The 21,810-nt window shown below is 37.8% G+C and overlaps 1 protein-coding gene across 1 annotated transcript in view; it reads left to right on the top strand.

Annotated features, from left to right (window-relative positions):
• Positions 1-21,810, top strand: part of TTC29 (tetratricopeptide repeat domain 29) — a 142,728-nt gene that overhangs the window by 64,208 nt on the left and 56,710 nt on the right. Inside the window, exons 7-8 of the mRNA XM_012805388.1 lie at positions 9,211-9,423; positions 13,804-13,889. Coding sequence (XP_012660842.1) covers positions 9,211-9,423; positions 13,804-13,889 — 299 coding nt within the window. The remainder of the gene's footprint in view (positions 1-9,210; positions 9,424-13,803; positions 13,890-21,810) is intronic.

Genomic DNA, 21,810 nt, shown 5'->3' with positions numbered 1-21,810 from the left:
TTTTTTTTTTTTTGCTTCACTGAATTACACTTTCAAAGTTCTTTCATAATTTGGGTCAGTTGTAGACTGTATCATCCTGTTATGCCTGGGACTAAGGAGGGTCCCAGCTCACACTTTTTGGTGCTAGAACCCGGACAGTCTGTGTAAAATTGGATGAGTGGGCTAACCTAACTAGAGTGAGTATTATAATTTCTTGTGTCTTTCTAAGCCCAGTATTTTACTCGTGTATCATCAATAGTGACACCATAACATCTTTGTTATTTGCCAGTAACAGATTTTGACAAGCATTATACGGGTTTTGGGTGGGAGAGTTTTAAATGACTATTATTTCTATTTAAACCAGTATCATATTTAAAAGTTTTTAACAATAAAACCTCCTTTACATAAAGTCTGTTGCAAAAAAAAAAAATGGCACTTACATGGCAAAAGGACATCTTACTAAATGTTTAGCCTTGAAAAGTAAATCCACTGCTGGGCACCATGGAGAAATTTGGAGGGGTAAAAACACAGAAAAAACCACTCCAGCAGAAACGCCCAGTGGCTGCTGATGAGTCCTGCTTTCTGCAGGTTCCCCTGTTGGGGGTTTAAATCCTAGTGAACTTTCTCCCGGCTTTTAAGTTCAAGTAAGCGAGTTCATTGGGAACATTTTTTCCTCTTCATAGTTAAAAAATAAATCCTACTTGTTCGATTCACCGGTATTTGTAAACAGCTTGGAGATTTACATCTTAAAAGTCCCTTTGGAGGAATCTTTTTCCAAAAAGATTCTCTGCAAGAGCAGACGCATTATTCCATTCAGGCTTCCTAGTAACAATAAAGCCAGTTAAACAGGTGTCTCAGAGTAAACACTGATGACTCCAACGTACCTGTCACCAAGACACAAACTACAGCTCTGTTGAAAGCACCTCCCCTTTCGTCTCTGTGTGACTGCAAGGCTAGCTGTTGCCCACAACTACTTCCCACACTTCATTTTTAGAAGTAAATTCTAAGAACGGATTTAAAAAGTGAGCCCTAAAAAGTGAGCCCCGTTTTCTAAGGTGCATCAGACTAGACTTACATCAGAAACTGAGTCACTATTTATTTGAATAACAGTGAATTTAATAGTTAAAAACTTTTTTTTAAAAGAAATGGATTAACACTGCTATTTCTATATAAATTAATTGTCACTTTGGGGAAGCATATCAGTTTATTCTCCATCCACCATGTGTACATGTTCCTAAGACCTTATAGCGTTTAATGAAGAGATCCTTTTTAAGTATTGATAGCCACAAGAAAATTATACCATGTTTGATCTGTGTTAAAGAATCAAAGTCCAAGATCTTTGAATGGAACTTAGAATAAAAATGTAATTAGGTTACATCCCTAAAGTCTGATATATCTTTAAACAAGGCTGCAAATGAAACTTTATTAGAGCTTCAAATGAATTATTTCATTGCATCTTTTTTTTAAATTCATTTTCTTCCCCTTCTCTTTCATGTCTGTGTTACTGACATTGCTGCTTGTATTTTACCTGTCTTTTTCAGGGTGTTTTAATTATTTACTGCTTAACGAGGAGCACTGAGAGGAAGCTTCATTCAAAGGTGCCTGCTCTGCAGCAGGTTTTCCTTTTTCAAAGCTTTGCAAGGGGATCTCGAGCAGCTGCATCCAGCTCACAGTTCTTACTGCCCTGAATAGACTGTTCTGGAGGCAGTATTTCCTTCCTTTGACCGCCTGAGACAAGGCACTGCCCCCAGAAATATCTCTTCAGAGGTACAACTGGCCAGGAGTGAAAGGAACATTGCAGGGGAGTTAGATGAAGTATGCTGTTTCCAACCAGGCCCTCACCTGGAATTTAATCTGAATAAGTGATACTGTTTCATAATATTTAGGTTTAAAGACCCTCCGTCTTTAGATCCACTCCAAATGGCAAACTTGAAAAAAAAAGTAGATAACCCTGCATGAAAAGTTACTGGGTGTCTGTGAAGCACCAGGCACTCAGCATGTTGCTGACCGGCTAAAACAGCCCGCAGCAACCACACTTTGAGCTTGCCATTGTTATTCTTGCTCCAGAACCCTTCAAGAAAGGAAGCCCAGAAGCAGTGTGTGAATAGTCCAAGGAAACCCTGGTGGTGGGGCTCAAACCTTGGTCTCTACCTTGAAGTCTACTCTTGACACCTTATCTAAAAGAGGAGTCACTGTGGGCTTTGGCCATTGGCGCTGTCACCTACTTAGTATGTGAACTTAAGCAAGACAATCTCAGAGGCTCAGTTTCCTCATCTGGAAAATAAAGATACTAACACCTGAGGGTGAAACAAGGTAACACACACAGCAACTAGTATTGTGCCTGGCAGATATTAAGCGTTCAACCAATGTTATTTCCCTCCCTTCATACTCATCTAAATAGATTATTTTTTGTTTGTTTCCTTGTAACATCTAAAATAACACATTTATTGTTCATAAAACAAAGATGTAGAGGCAGGATTTAATTCACCTCCCTCCTTTCACCATCTGTATAATAATCCATATTGACCCTGTGACGTACAGGCTTCCATATCTTGCTCCTTGCACATACAAACATACACAAATCAGGTTGATATGCTTTATGTGGTATCATGAGCCATGTATCACTCCGGGAAGAATTATATTATTAAGTCCTGAGCAAGTGTAATTCATTAGTTGACCCAGTGTCAATGTTGACTTTATTTTTCCTCAGACTTTTATGCCTGTCTACCCTTTTAACTTAGGATTCTAAGCTAGGTAGAGACATTAAAGTAAAACAATGTATTATATGAGGAAAATAGTAAACTCTACAAACTCTGTAAGGTTTATAATGGCTAGCATTAATTTCTTACTGTTTACTCGCGCCAATAGTTTATATTTTTTAAAAATTTAACTTTTTGAGTGATTTTGATACCTCTGCCTTCAAGAGTGAAGCTACCTAATGCAAAATCCTTAGAAATGGCAAAACTCAGGTTAAAACAACTGCCTGGGGTTTATTGGCCAAAACAGTCAAACTTACGTGATGGACGCAGTTCAACTATCTAAAATTATAAAAGCAAAAATTAAGAACAATTCCTCTACAATATTTTGGAGGCTTAGGCAAATAGTTTTGGATTCTTGAAAACTGCCGTCAGCAGTAGTAAAGTCGTCGGGGACCGTCTTCCACACTTGTCTTCCTGTCTGCATGGGATTCTTTTCATTGTCTGGTTTAGTGACCAATATTCTTTAACTGGTGTGTAGTAGCACTTCTATAGTGTCTGCTTGAAATCTCTGCTCAAAATGATAAAGGGAAGACGCTGTTTTAAAAATAGCATCTTAAATTTCTTCTAAATAATCCCAAAGTAGCTACCCAGAAGTTATGGGCACATTTTCTTCTCAGTTTATTGTGGATGCTATTGAGTTACAGAACAAAGTCTTTGTTATCCAGCATTCCATTTTGCGATGGTGTGCAGGGTGTTATAGAGCACAACAAATCTCTACTGACCGGAGATAAAGCCTTGAAAGTGATAGTTTCCGTTGGAAGTGTGGCAGGCCCTGAACCATTTCAGCATGAATAGCGCTGTTATAATTACCATAATTGAATGTAAAACCTAAAGATAATATAAATTGTTAAGCTGCAATGGAAAGCAATGTCTTCTGTTTTTACAAAAGAGCAATAACATTTTTCTCTTTCTGCTACTGTTCAATATTGCTTCTAGCAGATTTTATCTCCATGTTGTACAGAATAGTAATTTATGCCAAAGATGTCCAGTAGCTCCAGATTAAAATGTAATATAATATACATAAAGCTTTATTGTTCCTTTAGGTTGTTGTTTTAAACTAAAGCGGAATATTTCCCTAAAGTCCTCAACAAATGTACACAATTTAGAACTATTTAATAAATTTGCTGAAGACTTATACCAGTACTGCTTTAGAAATGGGCCTTATGGACCCGTCAAATTATTTTCTTGCAATTGTTTCTGGAGCATTATTTTTACTGGCGAATGTACAAGTTGATAGAAAAGGAAATAATTAGCCACTTTCAGAATTGCTGATGCATGGAGCTAAACCAGGCCAGTCTATGCATCTTAGAGATTGTGACATTTTAAATTACCTGAACAATACCAGCAGCCATCTTAGCACATAATTAACACCTAGCCTAATTAATGTCAGCTCTGGACAGAGTCACGCTTTATTTATAAAACATCATTTTATTGAGACTTACTTTCGCTCTTATTATATTCCAAACTTCAGATTTGTATGCTGTTTTCTTAAGTGGAGCAACTTCTTTTTCTTTTTTTTTTTCTTTTTTCGTTTCCCTCCCCCTTCAAATAATCAATGCACTGCTGAATGAGTTCATTTTAATGCACTCAATCATGCCTCTAATGTTCGTAGCTTACGGGCGCAAGCATCAGTAATGCAGGAATGTTATATGGCTTTAGTTTGGGCCATTTCATAAAATATTCATGGAATCAAAAATGTGCATCAAAATAGCGGCTGGGAGAATTACATTTATGTTCCTGCTTTTATGGCAGCTTCACATTTAAACCCATTTGTGTTAATATTTAGTCAATCTTCCTACTTTAAAAAAAAACTAAAATGGGAGAGATCATATACATTCTCCTTTGCTTAATATTTGTTCTAGACATCTGCTGTGATACAACAAATATCTATAAACTTTCAGAGATGTTGTGCAGGGAAGAGGGGTAAGCAACAATTTGGATAATACCCAAGTATATAAAATCTTATTTTCTCCACATAGTGTTTGTCTTAACATCCAACCAAGCATTTTGCTGTTTACAACAGTGTTTGGGTTTTGTTTGTATTTTTAAATAAATTGGATATATTTCTTTTTGTGTGTGTGGGCTTTAGAGAAAGTAAAACTCCCTTGTAGTAGTTTTATTTTAAGAGTGCTCTTTCTTTTAGGTGAAAAACTCTAAATGCATGGCAAACTCCTTATTGTTTATGTAGATGCAATGTAATAGTTGAAAAATAGAACAAAGCAAAAGTGAGACCAAGACTACTTTTTTCTTTCATTTTTGGATTAATATCAGGATACACATGATTAGGTTACGTTGTTTATGTTCGTTAGCAAGTCTAAGTCATATTTGGGCCTCCACCACAGAAGTGGGCCATATACCCTATGTTGTATCCTTCAGATAGGAGCCTACTGAGCCCTTCCCTCCACCATCCACCCTTCTCTTTTTTTTTTTTCTTGGAGACAGGGTTTCACTTTGTCGCTCTCAGTAGAGTTCTATGTCGTCACAGATCACAGCAACCTCAAACTCTTGGGCTCAAGCAATTCTCTTGTCTTAGCCTCCTGAGTAGCTGAGACTACAGGCACCTGCCACAACTCGCAGCTATTTTTTTAGAGATGAGGTCTTGCTCTGGCTCAGGCTGGTCTCAAACCTGTGACCTCAGGCAATCCACCTGCCTTGGCCTCCCAGAGTGCTAGGATTGCAGCCGTGAGCCACTGCCTGGTTCCCTCTTAAATGTAATTGTGTTTTTCCTTTTGTGTTGGCCTGTAGTTGTTCATTTACTAGTTTCAAATGAGTATTGAGTACATATGATTTTTTTTTATTATTCTTGAATTACTTAACTAAGGAGAATGAGTATCACCAAACCCCAATAAAAACAGCCCACATAAAAAATTCCCAAAGTAGCAGATGCTATGTGGGTGCAGTGAAAAGGGACAGACACTGTTGGTGGGACTTCAAATCAACTCAGCCTTTTTGAATAGAAGTATGAAGACTCCTCAAAGAGCTAAAAAACTACTTCTATATATACCTGGATACTCTTATTTTACACAGAAATTAACAGTATTCTGAAATGGGGTGGGAAACCTGTGTTCCAAAGGCCTCGTGCGGCCTTCTAAGTCCTTAAGTGTAGCCTCTTGACTGAATCCAAATTTTACAGAACAAATCCTTTCTTTTAAAGGGGTGCAGAAGAGAAAGATGGTTTTCTTCTTTTTGTGCGTGAAAAAAAACTTGAAATTAAGAAGCCGCAGGTTCCCCACCACCATGCATGCCAGGCATTTAATTTAGCAGTAGTTAGGGTGTCTGTCTTATTGCATTTATTCTGTGACCTTACTTACTCATTGTGATGACAGAGCTTTCTGGTGATTCCTGGTGCAACATGATAAAAGTCACTTTCCCTCAGGACAACTTTACCACCCATGAGTATTCCCCAGGCCTTCTCTTTTCTGTCCTATTTTCTGTTAGCATTTATTTTTGTGATACTTTGGAGTAATCATTCCTCTTTTCTCTGTCCCTGTTCCTCAATGAGAAATCGTGTTAACACTTGATAATTCCAGAGGGAAATAGTTCTTGGACTAACCACTTGTCCTTATCCTTCTAAAAGATTGATAGTGGAATCTAGAAATTTCACCTGGTTCTGAAATAGATACAGTTTATTTAAGGCCAAGGGTAAACTATCTATGAACACCCGGAAAAATTTATAAAAGGAAACAAATTAGAAAATCTGATTCATTATCTACATTGGTATTTATAATTAGCATTGTCAAAATGATCACTATATTGATACAATATTTCTCTCAGGTACATGGAATTTAAAATATTCAGATAAAAGCACTGTAAATTATTGTGTTTAGTCTTAATAGCAGAGCCTTTCCTGAGAAAGTTAGATAATTTTTAAAATCCTTTCCACAGTTGGAAATAGAAACTGGATGGAACTCATATCATTGTTAATCATGCTTAAAGGGAAATACTTGCATATTTAAATTACTATGCTCTCTTCATAGCATAGATATATCTTTTAATTTTTTAGACTCAAATACTATGCTATATCACAATATGTGCTTTCAAATTCTGACCAGCCTTTAGAAGTTATAGTCAAGTCATATATATATTAAAAAATATATATATATATGTATATATACATATATATATATACACACACACATACACACATTTGTGCATATTGGCATTTGGATAAATTCTCCATGGCTGATTTTCTTGCTGGCTTATTTACTGCTACCAACTACTTTTAGAAATAAAAGCCCCGGGAAACCCTGCCACTGTGTAGACACCTTCATTTAAAGAGTGTCATCAGGACCCCCATGACCTCGTCTGTGGCAAAGGAGGGAAGATGAAACCATGAACAACAGGATGAGGCCACAGGTGACAAAGTCTGGGGCACCTATGGAATTCCAGGGGTCCCCATGATGTCACAACATGGTTCAGGGGAAAATAGGGAATTTAAATAGATGTACTGGTAATACATTGACTCCTTCTGAAAGGCCAATCTGAAGTACGTCAGGGACTGATATCTGTACTTTTGATAGAGGTTACCTGTGGTGGCCTGAGAAGAGTCCGAGAATTATAGAACTGGAAGGGATGAGAAATAATGTGACTTGAGCATTTTTTTAACACAAGAAATTTCTATCCAGAGAACTGAACTTACTCCACCTGTTTCCTGACTCCTGGTTTGTGGGTTAGTGTCTGATGTGGTAGAACCAGTTGTATGGGGTTTTGGTGATTTGGGCTTTAAATCCTAATCATCAGTTATCGAAAGTCTGGATTATATATTTGAGTTATTTAAACTTTGTGAGCCTCAGTTTCCTCTTTTGTGAAAAAACAATAATTGTATTTACTTCACCAGTTTGTGGAAGGTTAGATAAGAATTTAATGCACAGGGGGAAGAACCTTACATGTTGACCAGCACCTAGCAGGCCTTCAGGAACAAGTGGCTCCCTGTTCTCTTTTATCTGGCATCTCAGGCTCCTTCCTCATGGGACACCTCACGGGGACCCTGCTGAGAGCTGAGCCTTGGCCACAATCATGCACTAAGTAACACAATGATACTTGCCCCCAAAGCTCTAACAAAAATCAAATTCAGCTGAAAAGACGATTGTATTTATTTCTAATTATCCCAAGGTTACATTCCATAGTAACCAACTGAGACCAGTATCCCAAGAACCACCCTTACTTCGTTCCTCCTTTAACAGACTTTCCTGGATATTTAACAGCAGCACGGGACTCAGTGACAGAGGGTAGAAAGTCTGGCTTGTGTGGAATACCAGGGCACAGCCTCACCTCTTCTCCACTCACCCCTACTTCAATTCCCTCCCATTTCCTCCACCTTCCCTGACTTCAGTCCTCCCCTTCCCTCCCTTCCTCTCCCTGTCTGCTCCCATATAGAGCGAATGTTGGACATGGATATCAGTTCTCATTCACTATTTACATCATTACCCCTCATTTGCATCCAGTTCTAATGTAATGGGTTATCCAAAGCTGCTTCTCCTTTATAGTTTCTGTCTTTTCTGGAACGATTTGGTTTACTCGGTTTCCTACATCCCCCATTTCCTCTTCACATGGTCAGAAAGAAATATCTATGTACACTTTATGAATAGATGGATACTGAATGAAAAAATAAAAAGAACTCTTGTATACATCTTTCCAGGGATACTGAGCTATACCTCACAGGCAGAGAAATATAGTTAACAGAGGAAACATAACACACACATATATGTCAATGCTCCATTCTCATTTGAAAAAATGAGGGTCATGGGTATTTGGAGCAAGGTGTTTCTGGCAAGAGGTGCTGGAGGAGAGAGATGAAAAACTATGCCTGCTTTTGTGGGAAGTAAGAAAGAATCGTAGTTATAAGTATAGATAGATTAGAGCAGTGAACTTCAACCTTGAGTATTTGTATCAAAGTGAAAAAAAGGATTGGACATTACTTTTAAAATAACTCACATTGTACATGGCTGTGGTTGACAATGTCGGCTCTAGAGTCAGATTTCCTGAATCTCCCACCCACTAGACACATAATCGTAGGCAAAATTCTCAGCATTACTAAGCTTCAGCTCTCTGTTCTGTAAAATGGAATCATAACAGTCCACTCCATAGATTGTTTGGGGGATTAAATGAACAGTGCCTGTAAAGCACATAGCACAGTGCCTTGCATAATAGTCTTAAATAAATGTTAGTTAATATGATGGCTACTATTAATAATTACTGGACTTTCACACTCTCTCTAAACATACACAACCCCTGCCAATATCTTCTAGCCGAAGACCATCTGTCTTGCAGGTGTCTGTCCAAAATTAATGCTGAAACTGAGGTCCAATTAGAGATAGCTCCTTTCCCAGTCTAATTCCTCTTCAGCCTCAGAAATCCTTCACTGTACTCCGTGGCGTTTTCCCCTTTAATAGTAAAGCTAAGATGTACGCAAAACATTTGAAAATATGTTCTGGCCTCTGGTTTATATTTATGAATGGCTTTTATTCTTCAGGTCAGCTTCTGGAAGCTGCAGAGCATTATGAAGCATTCCATCAATTGACGCAGGGGCGGTTATGGACGGATGAGACAGGCTGCTTTCTCAACTTGTTGGCCTGTGAGAGTCTCCTGAGGACTTACAGATTACTCTCAGACAAAATGCTGGAAAATAAAGAATACAAACAGGCCATCAAAATTCTAATAAAAGCTTCTGAAATAGCCAAAGAAGGTGGGTGGAAAAGAATACTCTCACATTGCTTTCTTTAATGGGCAGACACTGGCTCTCCCCAGAGTGAAGTAAAAATCGTCAAGTGTTAGGGTGATTATTTCCTATGAAATGCAAAGACAAATGCCATCAATATACTTTCAAATTTCACTGTAAAACGGAGATGCCTTAGTGCTGACAACAAGAAATCCATTAGTTTCTGGAAAGCTTTATCTCCAGAATTACAATCCACCGGGGGTAGTGTTGTAAAACAAGAAATCCACGGTCGGAAGAAAAGGCCATCTGCCCAAGTTGAAGGGGCATGTGTGTCTGCATAAGGTTGTATATTTCTTGCAATCTGAGAGATGTTTCATTGTTTGTAAATTCCCTATTGTCAGGTCATAGAGAAAGTATTATAAATATTTAGTTATGAGAAACAGGAAAAGGAGACTAATGTATTTTAGACCCTTGCTTCTCAAAATGTGGCCTTTGGACCAGCACATCAGCATCAACAGAAAAGCTTGTGACAAAAGCAAGATGTCAGGCCCGCCCCAGACCACTGGATCAGAACCTGCCGGATAGTAAGTAAGCTCCAACCCCTGGATTCATCTGCACATTTAAAGCAGTGAAAATGCTTCTTTGAGAGCTGATGGGATCTTTAATATTCCATATCATTTGTGTGTGTGTGTAAAATATAAAGAAAAAACTTGGAGCTTATCCTTATAAGCTTTTAACTTATGAAATGCAAGGATATTTTATTACCATATAGTAATTTATTAATAGAGGAGCCTTTTCATGAAGGAGAAAAAGATAGAAGTTATGCTCTTGAACTAAAATTTATTAGCTCATGGGTATATTTAATTGATGGTTTATTAAATAATAGATGATTTATTTGGAGTAAGCAGAACTGATTTCCTGGGTGTGATTTTAATTTACTAAAGAGTAAAAGTAAACATGTTAGGTTATTCTCACTGTTACTTTTTAAAAATAATACTAGTTGAAATACTCATAGAAAATCACCCACATTAAAAGATGTATCTCATTAAATGAACTGCTTTGGAATACATGGCAGCCTGGTGCCTACCCCCAAAGGGGTAAACACTGACACAAATAGTTCTTCTCAGGTCAATTTCAGCAGCAAACTTTAGTCAGATGGAAATTTAGATGGAATTTCAGTGTAAAAAAGGATTTATCAATTAGGAAAAAGTATTTTATATTACTTTCTGATTTGCTAAGTTGTGAGGTATTTTGCAAAGAAATTTCCCCCCAGAATACTTATCACCATACAAACATATTGTGTTTTTTGTTAATTTTTTTGTCTTTTTTCGGTCTGTCTCTGTTTACTAAAATATAAGTTTTGGTGTATTGTCACTCAGTTTTAACAGTGCCAAGGTTTCAGATATAATTTTGTCATTGTTGTTGTTAATCCTGTTCCCACTGATATTTTTCTCTGTTATTTTACTACTTTTAGTAAATGTTGACTCTATTAGTAATCAGAAAAGTTCTGAAGTTTAAAGCCTATTTTAAAACTAATATTTGGCTGCCTCAAAAATCTCTCTGTTAGCAGAGGTAGATTTTTCTTTCTTCCTTCTTGATTGTTGAACTTCCCCTCACGTACAGTTAGAAGTAAATGGTAGTGCCGTACCAGTCCAGGCAGTGGCTGATGCCTTTAACGCAATTACACAGCAAGTAGAAACCACACACGGTCAACTTTCAACTACTCAAGAAGTGACTTCCCATCACAGCCTCTTCCTTCTGTTCCTTCTTTCCCTTCCCTGTTTCCACCCCTGTCCCTAGCACCCAGGAAGCTATTGCAGAGAAAAAGTTGGTGCCCAGGTGAATTATAAGAGTTAAAACTCCCCAGCCTGGACGACTGGCATCATCAACTCTCTAAAGTGAAATCTTGAGGATGTAATTCTCTTCAATCATGAAAGAACTAGAGAAGAAAAAAATACTGTCACTGGCATTTGCTGTCTTGTTTTCTAGATGTTTTCAAAGAATGACTGTTTTAGAGTGGTAATTTACAGAGTGGTGAGAGCGAATGCAGGATAGAAAATTGTTCCTGCTGAAATTCTTCATGACTGTAAGGCAGGGTTCAGGAATCTAAAGATACTTACTTTCCAAAGACTAAAAACAAAGGCAAATTTGTGTTATCCAGGAACTAGTGACATTGGAAGCCAGTATCTTCCAGTAGTAGAAAAAAGGATAGTAATCTTTTTTAAAATAAAAAAATTTAATGGTTCTTGTAAATGTATTAAATAAATATGTTACATTTAACATATTAAATGTAAATACCCTACATAAATGTAAAGAAGCATTCGTGTTTCTTGTTGAACAACATATCTTTATGTATTTTGCTTTTGGAAAAATGGGGTAATTCCTGGAATAAAAATAGTAAACTAGAAATTAGAAAGACTTTTCATGCAAAAAGATGATAAAAAGCATCAATAGTGATTAGCCAAGAAAACTGGGTTTTGAAATAGTATAACCTCTGTAAGTTGACCACTCATGGAACTGTAACAAACTGGTCAACATTCAGAGGTGGGCAACATACGGAACTAGAAAATTAGGTCAACTTAAGGAGGTGGTTAATGTAGGGAGGTGGTCGACTATGGAGGTTCTACTGTATGCATGGGATTTTTCAGGAAGAAACCAATCTCTGTCCTTCATTCTCACCCAAATAAGCTTTAACAAAATGATAACTTCCTTTTTTGAGAATGTTATTTTGGCTTTACTAATTTTATTTTTATAGAGTTGGGAGGAAAAGTTCAGTTTTGTTACATGGATTTATTTTGTAGTGGTGAAGGTCTGGGCTTTTAGTGTACCCATTACGTGAATATTGCACATTGTGCCCAATAAGCAACTTTTCATCCCTTATCACCTCCCTCCCTCCCACCTTTTGAAGTTTCCAATGTCTATTATTCCACTCTGTATGAACATGGGTATCCACTGTTTAGCTCCCACTTATAAGCGAGACGAGACAGTATTTGATATCTCATAATAGTTTACTGTTCATTTCTGTGATGATTAGTAATATTGAGCAGTTTTTCATATGCTTGTTGGTCATTATGTGTCTTCTTTTGGAAAGTGTTTGTTCATTTTGTGTTTGCCCACCTTTTAATGGGTTATTTGTCTTTTTTTTCCCTTGTTGAGTTATTTTAGTTCCTTGTAGAATCTAAATTATTAGTCCTTTGTCAGATGCACAGTTTGTGACTATTTTCTCTCATTCTATTTAGGTTGTCTATTTACTCTACTGATTATTTCTTTTGCTGAGCAGAAGCTTTGTAGTTTTATTCCATTTCTTTGTGGGGTCTTAGAAATAAATTCTTGGCCTAGGTCAAGATCCCAATGTGTTGCCCAGGTTTTATTCTACAGTTTTTGAGGTGTCGGTCTTACATTTAAGTTTTTAATTCATCTTAAGTTAATTTTTGAATATGGTGAGAGATAGGGGTCCAGTTTCATTCTTCTGCATATGACTACCTAACTTTCCTAGCACCATTTATTGAATAGGATATGATTTCCCCAGTATGTGTTTTTGTCTGCTTTGTCACATATCAGTTGTTTTTAGGTCTATGGCTTTATTTGGGGGTTCTCTATTCTGTGACACTGGTCTGTATGTCTATTTTTATACCAGTATTAAACTGTTTTACTCTATCCTTGTAGTGTAATTTGTTGTCAAATAATATGCTACCTTCACCTTTGTTATTCTTGCTTAATATTGTTTTGACCATTTGTTCTCTTTTTTGACTCAATAAATATTTTAGGATTATTGTCTATTTCTGTGAAAAATGGCATTGGTATTTTGATAGGAATTGCATTGAATCTATAAATTGCTTTCAGCAGTGTGATCATTATAACAATATTGATTCTTCCAATCCATGAGTGTAGGGTATTTTTCCATCTATGTGTGTCATCTATGATTTCTTTCAAAAATAATAATTGCTTACTTTGTAAATTATCCACATTGTTAGGAACTTAGCTGAACATGAGTTCACATTGTTGAATATAAGTATTTGCACATCCATTTAAGGCTGTTACCCTTTGTCAGTTGTTTCACCGAAGTAGTAATAGCTATGCTGGACAGCTACAGGTCTTTACATGGTGGACCAGCATAAAAAGTACACCTGAATGCCAAAATTATAATACTGAGCTGAGTACGTAGAGGGAAACCCCTCATTGCTATATTGACAATGTACCTTGTGCTGACATCTGTGATCCAGGATAATTGTACGTACCTAAGTCTTTTTTTATTTTTTAGTACACAACTAGGTTTTGGAGATCATTGATAAATCTGTTCATTTTTTAAATAATAATATTCTAATATCTTGAAAAATAAGGATTCTGCTTGTTGTAATAAATTGGTTTCTTTAATCCCATGGTAATATTTCTACATCTTCACTTTAGGAAATGACAGAAAGATGGAAGGAGAAGCTTGTTACTACCTGGGCTTAGCATACATGTCTGCTGGAGAATATGAGACAGCCCTGACAGTAAGTTAAAGTATAATTTCAATCATTTCCACTTGTAATTTTTATTATATTTATCTTATTTTGTTATATATTATTATAAAGTCAACCAAAAAGGGTCAGGCCTGACGTCAATATGCCAAGTTACAGAGACTACAGCAGAATAGCCATATGTTACAGGCACACAAAAGCATGGCTTTATTGTCTATAGAAGGCACAGTAGTATGGAGCCAATCACTATGAAGTGCTTTAGAATATATGAAAATTAAATACATGAGGTAATATGACTCTCTATATTCCCATGTTCACCTCTTGTCTTTAAGAGGAAATAGGTTATGACAACAAAAAGAGTAAGAAATTACTGCAATTTGATAATATAATGTGGTTATTAAGTAGTAGAATAACCTATGTTAACATATATAAATCTTTAGTATGTATGAAGTTGGAGGTGGGGGTAGGCTGTGGTTTCCCTATCTGAGAAGCCTACTTCATGATCAAGTATTTGCCTACTTTGTGACCAGGCTTTGTCTGGCAAAAAAATAATAACAATAAAAAAAAAAAAGAAATAAAAATATCAATAGCTATCCCTTCTGAATTATAACTGAAGTTATTTTTATTTTCTTCTTCTTTTGCCTCTAATGTATTTAAAGTGTAGCTTTGTATTTCATTTCATTTACTTCTCTTTTAGTAATCTAATTTGATAAACAGCATTGGCTCAATTTTTAGCTTCAAGGATCTTATTTATCCCTTTAGATATTAATGCTAGGTAGGATTCCTGAATTTGGGCTAGATATTTCTCTCTAGCACTCTTCCAACTGGTCATCATAGAAAACTTAGGTTTTCCTATATGACTTTCTGCTTAATATATTTTATAGGCATTTGGCAAAACTCTACTCTGGGTACTTTGGGGAACGTAGAGATCAAGATGCATGCTTCTCTGATTTACTGAGGGACTAATTTAATGACAGTGACCAACTTGTCAACTTAGCTATCATTCAGAACGAAGTGGGGGGAGCATACTGCCGGAAGTGCAGTTGGTTCCAACACTAAAAATCAGGAGATTACACAGGAGAGCTTTTGGGAGAGGCAGGATTCCTACAGATAGAAAGCATGAGAGTCCAGGGAGATAGAATGTTAGACATGTGAACACAAGCAGATGCTCTACATGGACATACCCAGTGGGTTTGGGAAACGATGTATTTTCAGGTAAGAAATGAAATTAGTAGGAGGTCAAGTTGGAAAATTAGGTGAAAAATAACTCAGAGATTCTCTCTCTCTTTCTTTGCAAGCACATGTCCAAATAAATTCAACAATACTATAGAGTTTGCAACAAAAAATAAATCTCCTTTCCATTCCTGTACTCATTCTCACAGTTCTTTTCTCAAAGACAAATACAATTTTCATTTCTGGCTTGTCTTTCCAAAATATTCTATATATTCATAGTATATAAGTGCATATTGTATGTGTCCTTTTGGTTATTTATAAAGTGGCAGCATTCTGTACACACTACTCTGTACCTTGAGTTAACTTCTCCCATACTGATGCATATAGACATGGCTCATTTTCTTTTTTTCCAGGTTTATTGAGGTATGATTGATGGCTAAAACATGTATTTATTTAAGACATACAACATGATGTTTGATATATATACACATTAGGAAATAATTCATCTAGTCAAGCTAATTGACCTATTATCTATCACCTCACATATTTGCCCTTTCTGTGTATGCAGGAACACTTAAAATCTACTCTCTTAGTAAATCTCAAGTATATAACACATCATTATTAACTGTAGACATGCTTTATTATAAAAAGGCTTCAGGATATTCCTTTATATGGCCATGACATGGTGGGTTTAACCATCTATCAGTGGGCATTAAGGATGTTTCCAGTAATTTTTTAATGCAAAGAATATAGCAGTAAAATAGCTTTGTCAAATGTGAGAAATTTACCCATAGAACAGATTCCTGGAGGTGGAAATGCTGACATGTCCTATATTCTAATGGTCTAGCAATGAACAGATTGAAGAAGCAATATTTGACATCCAAGTGATGTATTTCTTGATCTGTTACTCCTTTCAGAAAAACATTGAAATTGGTTTTCTGGGAGCAAATATGAGTCTCATATCCACAACTCTTTAGCTGTGTGACTTTGGGCAAGTTCTGTAAACTATCTGAGTCTCAGTTGCCTTCTCTGTCCAGTGAGGATAGTAACTATATTTACTTTATCGAGTCTAGTCGGTTAAATGATGCCCAACAAGGTCCACTTCCTAATTCCTGAAACCTGAGATATAATTGAGAATCTTGCAATACAATGATCATCTGGATTATCTGCTTGGACTTTAAATCCAAAGACAGGCACCCTTCTAAAAATAAAGAGTCTGAAGGAGATTTGAAACTGAAGACAAGAAACCACATACAGGAGGAAAAGATCATGGGAAGACAAGGGCAGTGATTGCAGTTGACATGGCTGCAAGTCAAGGAGTACAAGTCAGAAATGGAAGAAGCAAGGAAAGATCATCTTCTAGAGCCTTGAGAGGGATCACAACCCTGCCCACACCTTGATTTCAAACTTCTAGCCTTCAAAGCTAAGAAAGAATAAGTTTCTGTTATTTTTAGTCATTTAGTTTGTGTTAAATTGTATGTCAGCCCCAGTGTACTAATGCATAGGGTTACTAGAAGAGCTAATTTATGTAAAGTTTTAAAAGAGTGTCTGCCTGATATATAATAAACCTTCAATAATTATTAACTTTTATCACTTTTACACTCATCTAAGTCTCTGGACTGGCATAATAATAATAGACAGATGGAACTAGATAAATTTAAAAATTATGAAGGACTTGGAACAAGGTGAGGAAGACAGAGGTGTCAGGGTAGGCTCTAAGTTCCTGGCTGTGGAACTGGATGGATGCTGGTATCACTTACTGAGGTAGGGGTGGTACAAGGCTTGGCAGGAAATGGGAAGTTCAGTTTTATGAGTTTGAGGGGTTTTAAAGGTATCCAAGAGCTCAAGTGACAGTTAAATCTGTGTGTCTAGAGTTCAAGAGGAACTCTAGAATGGAGATAGGATGTGTGGTGGTTAGTTTTATGTGTCAATATGGCTGGGTCATGAGATGCCCAGATAACATTATCTCCGGCAGTGTCTGTGAAGGTGCTTCTAGAGGTGATCACCATTTGACTTGGTGGACTTAGTAAAGCAGATGGCCCTTCCCAGGGCAGGTGGGCATCATCTAGTCCATTGAGGGCTTGAGTAGAACAAAAAAGGCAAAGGAAGAGAAAATTCACTCTGCCAGTTTGAGCAAAGACATGGATCTTCTGCTCTTAGCTCAGGTGCTCAGGTCTTTAGACCCAGACTGAAGTCTCTGCAGTTCTCAGAACTTCAAGCCATACCTCAACTTACACTCAGCAGATAGTGGGATTTCTCAGGCTCCATAATGACGTGAGCCAAATCCTTATTATAAATTTCTTCACATATATACATATTTATAAGAGAAACCATAGAAAGGAGGAGTGAATACATTTCTTTTTTTTTTTTTTTAGGACATATAGTTTGTAACTATGTGTTGCACTGGCCTTAGGAAAGTCATACATGGGGTGATTAGAAGAGATTTGTTATATATCCTGACTAACATACTATATAAATTCTGTGTTTTACACAAATTGAAGCTGCAGAGTGGATGAAATTTCTGACAGGGAGTTAATAGTGATGGAAGCAAAAGGCCTCCCTCTTAGTTGAAGGAGGGAGGGACAAAGGAGACTACACAGGAGTCACCAGGAAGCAGAACAGATGATTTTACGTAAGCCAGGGCAACCAGGTATTTCTAGAAGACAGAACTGGGCAAACTCTTTCTTCCCTCCCATCCCAGGATTTGGACTGGAATGAGAGAGCTCTATGCAGACACTTCTGGTCGGAACTCCACTCCAACCCCCCCAGGCATGTACCTAGGTTAGAGTTAGGGTTAGTTAAGGTTTATCATTGAGTTAATCTGCCAGAATGGAAGCTTTAGGAAATCAGCGAAAGTCAAATTCAGCACTAGGGCCCCACAGCTACCTTCAAGATTAGCCTGCTGGGCTAGTCTTCCCAACATACACTTTGGCTGGATACTGTTGCTCTCTTGGACACAGTTCAGCCAGATTTGAGGACTTATAGAAGCCAAGCATGACATTTATACAGAGCTGTGCTGTGATTTCAGATGTGAAGCCAATGTCTTTTCTTCTCTCTGATTATCTTAACAGAATACACTTTTTCTGTTTTCTCTGAGAGATAAAAAGACATTCTTAAGATTTTTATTTGAATCACCTTTAACTTTTTGGGTTTTGGACCTGGTGAAGATAAACCATGTCACATAAGTGAGATATTATCTGTTTGCAAATTACAGCATGTTTTTCTTTTTTTAATTTAATTTTATTTTCTATGTCAGAATATTACAGTATGTCTTTCTATCTGCAGTCTCTTTTCTGATGGTACTGCTGCTAGTTTATACTATGTCTATTAGAAATCTATAATAGGAGAGAGAATGCCTCATTTAGTGAACATGTTGTAAAAAATAAAGACAATGATAAAATAGAATATCAATAAATAAATAAGTAGGATTCATTCCCTGATTGATAGGAGATCTGACAAGTTACCTAATCACAAAGTAAATATTCACTGTATGAACAAAGAATATTTAAGATCCTCTTGTATCCTCTCTTATCTACCCCTGCACAGTGTTACCTGTTGGAGGTAGGGGTCCTGGTTCCCCCAACACAGTTGATCTGGTTCAATTATTAGGCTGAGCTAGAAAGTTCAACCCAGGCATAATGGTAATTGAAAGCAAAAAATGAATGGAAACCAGAAATAAAACCAGAGCAGGACAGGCATTGTGAAAAGAAGGCAAGAGTAATCTGCACAAATCTCAGTGTAACAAAGACACATTTAATTTAGGAAGAACAAAGAGAAAGATTAGGGCACTTCCAAAGAGAGTTGGAGGTGGGTCCCTCTCATGAAGGAAAATAGGTGAGAGAGCAAGGAGACTACATGCTAAAGCCTGCATAGGTATAAACACTCTCTTCCTTTGAAGTTGGTTCCAAATCTTTCATTGGCCTCTCTACACCTCCAGGCAGTATTACCCTTTTCAATTGGTCATTGTTTTTCTCTTTCAATTGGTCATTGGTTACCTAGGTTACCTAATACCCCAGTCTTATGGGCCCTCCAGACTTCCTGGTTGAACATTCCAGGTTTTCCTCCCACACCCGCCCCCAAGCCCTTTTCTCAGTATCTCTTCTCATTACTGACATTATCTTCATCTGTTTTCAAGCATTGGCAGTTTTTTTGTTGTAGTGGGGAAAGGATTAAGAATGCCCAGAAATCAACTTTGTCATGTTGCAGCTAGTGTGAAATGGTATATGGTTAGATTTAGCATTTCTCTTCCCTTTTAATATTCAGTCTATCTTTAATTCTTGTCATTAATTCTATACACTGTTTTAGTCTCTCACTTGTATTTTAAATTTATGAGCTGAAATAAAGTAGAAACTCTGTAAGTTGACCACCCAAGGGACTGTAACAAACTGGTCAACATATGGAGGTGGTCAACATAAGGAACTAGGCCTACTGTACTGATAACTGCATGTGGTACATGCCCAGTCTTTGAAAATTAGGTTAACTTAAGGAGGAGGTCTTTATAATGGAGGTGGTCAGCTATGGAGATTCTACTGTATTTTCAAATGTTCAGTATCTTGTCTCCAAATTCAACTGCTACTTCTCACAAATTTTTCCCTTCTAATAATGCTATTCATCTGTTTAAAGATTTTTACATTTTTTTTTTCCAAAGAAACTTGGCTTAGACAAATCTGTCACAAGTAAATATTCCTAATTAGTAGATCTATTGATCTGACATAGAAGAAATTTTGCTAATGTATCTTAATTTAAAGGCTTTGATTTATCAATAAACCATAATCCATGTAATAGAAGAATGTGCTGACAAACATATGAAAAAAGGTTTGGTGATCTATTCCTTGCTAATAAAGGGCTCTTTGTTAATGACAGAAGAGAGCTAAACTAAAAACAAATAGTAAATTTATTTAGGGCTGAAATATCTACTAATAAGGAAGAGTATTTGGTAGAGGGAATTAATAGTTACATTAATAAACCTGAGCAAGAGGTCATGGAGACCCTGACATTTAAAGAGGAGAACACTGCCTTCATATGTCAGGTGCTGAGAAAAGAAATGATAATTCCCTTCGGCCACCATCAAGTTAGACCTATAAATGTTCCCAGTAGAACTAATTCCCAACTTTAGAAGGTCCCTTGTGAAGTCCTAAGATTTCAAAGAGGAAAACATTTTACTACAAAATCACATCTAAGCCATATTCCAACTAGGAAGTTATTTTAAGAAAAAGGAAAGGCCTCCCTTAGTACTTCACTTTAATGTGTGAATTTCCTTCCTACCTACGTATTTCTTTCCATCTAATTATTCTGGAAACACCCATTTTACTTAATCGTTAGTATGTGGCACATTCAGCGAATTATTTGCTCTCTATTATTTAGCAACAATATTACATCAAAAATTATAGTATGATACTCATGCCCGGGGGAGGAGGAAAGATGGCCCACTGGAGCCAGCTTTCAACAGAAGCTCCCATCCAGAGGGAAGGATAATGACCAGATGTACTCAATAAAGCTGTAGAGTGGTAAAGACTGGAAGCTGAGCTGAGAGAGGAATGATAACTGCCCATAAACTGCCCATCACCTCCACTGAGGCAAGCTGCAACTCCAAGAAAACAAATTTCAAGTACAAAACTCATCCCAAAGGAAAAGGTCCATCCCCTCCCCCAAGAGAGGTTTTTGTTGTTGCTGTTTATTTGTTCGATTTGCTCACTGTAAGTTTTCTACAGGTGAGCAGTGAACTGAGGACCTCTTGTCTCACCCCACAGGAGAGAGTTGAAGGAAGTGGGGACTACTTCTCCAGAGGGACCCTGCTATGACCCTCACCATTTTCTTGCCAGGCATGAAAGTTGAACTAATGTTTTCCCTGCCATTTTGAATTTCCATTCCATCTTCCCCCCTATGCTTGATGGTCCAGAGCCTAACCCCTACAGAGACTAGAATGTGGTTCACTGTCAGGTCTGGGCACTGCAAGGATCATAGTAGAAAAGCTGCACTGTAACAGTGAACCTAGTAGTAGTGCAGAGAAAATGGGGGAGGTTGTCAGGTTTGGCTCTGTGAAAGTGCAAACAGGAGGAGGCTTGAGAGCCACACACCCTGCCCTCCCAGAACTGAGTGCTCCATGCTCAGCCCAGCCAGAGCCACACACCCCACCCTGCCAGAGCCACCGTGTATCTGCCTTTCTAGAGCCATGCGCCACACCCTCCACCCTGCTGCTGGAGCCCTGTGCCCTGCACTCCCAGAGCTGCCACTACAGCTGCCTCCCTGGCCATGGGAGCCACCTGGGAGCTGCACAGGGACAACTCCCACAAAGATTCAGCAATAGTAGAGTGATCCACCAGGGTCTAATCTTGGAATGACACCTCTCCAACTCTGAGGACTGCCAGAGGAAGCCAGACCTCACCCTGTAGGAATACCAGTGCTGCAGAGTGGCTGGGGTAAATGTGCGGTGGCTGAGGGAGAAAATAATTTCCTGACTTGTTAACCTCAGGTTTGGACTGAGCTCAGGTAGAACACTGCCCAGTTGCCATTGAGTACCCAAGGCAGGCAGGCCTCAGATTCCCCAGCCAGCTGCTGGCAGAGGGTGGTGGCCAGGCCAAGGGGGCATTGACTTCTTTGACTCTGGCAGGCACAAAAGCCCTGGCACATCTGCTTATTGGGGGGAGCAAGACCACAGCCCATGGGGTTACCAGTGACTGGGCTTAAAAGAGGTATAAGGTGGGGAAAGAGATACCAGCCCCTGATCCAACTCTGCTACTGGGTAGGCCTTTCTGACACCACAGAGTACTGGAGGAAGAGA

Source organism: Otolemur garnettii, unplaced genomic scaffold (assembly GCF_000181295.1).
Source record: "Otolemur garnettii isolate 467f Iridium unplaced genomic scaffold, OtoGar3 scaffold00041, whole genome shotgun sequence".
In the NCBI taxonomy this organism is placed as follows: domain Eukaryota; kingdom Metazoa; phylum Chordata; class Mammalia; order Primates; family Galagidae; genus Otolemur; species Otolemur garnettii.
Note: the sequence above shows the minus strand (reverse complement) of the source record. Positions and strands in the feature narration are given on the sequence as shown.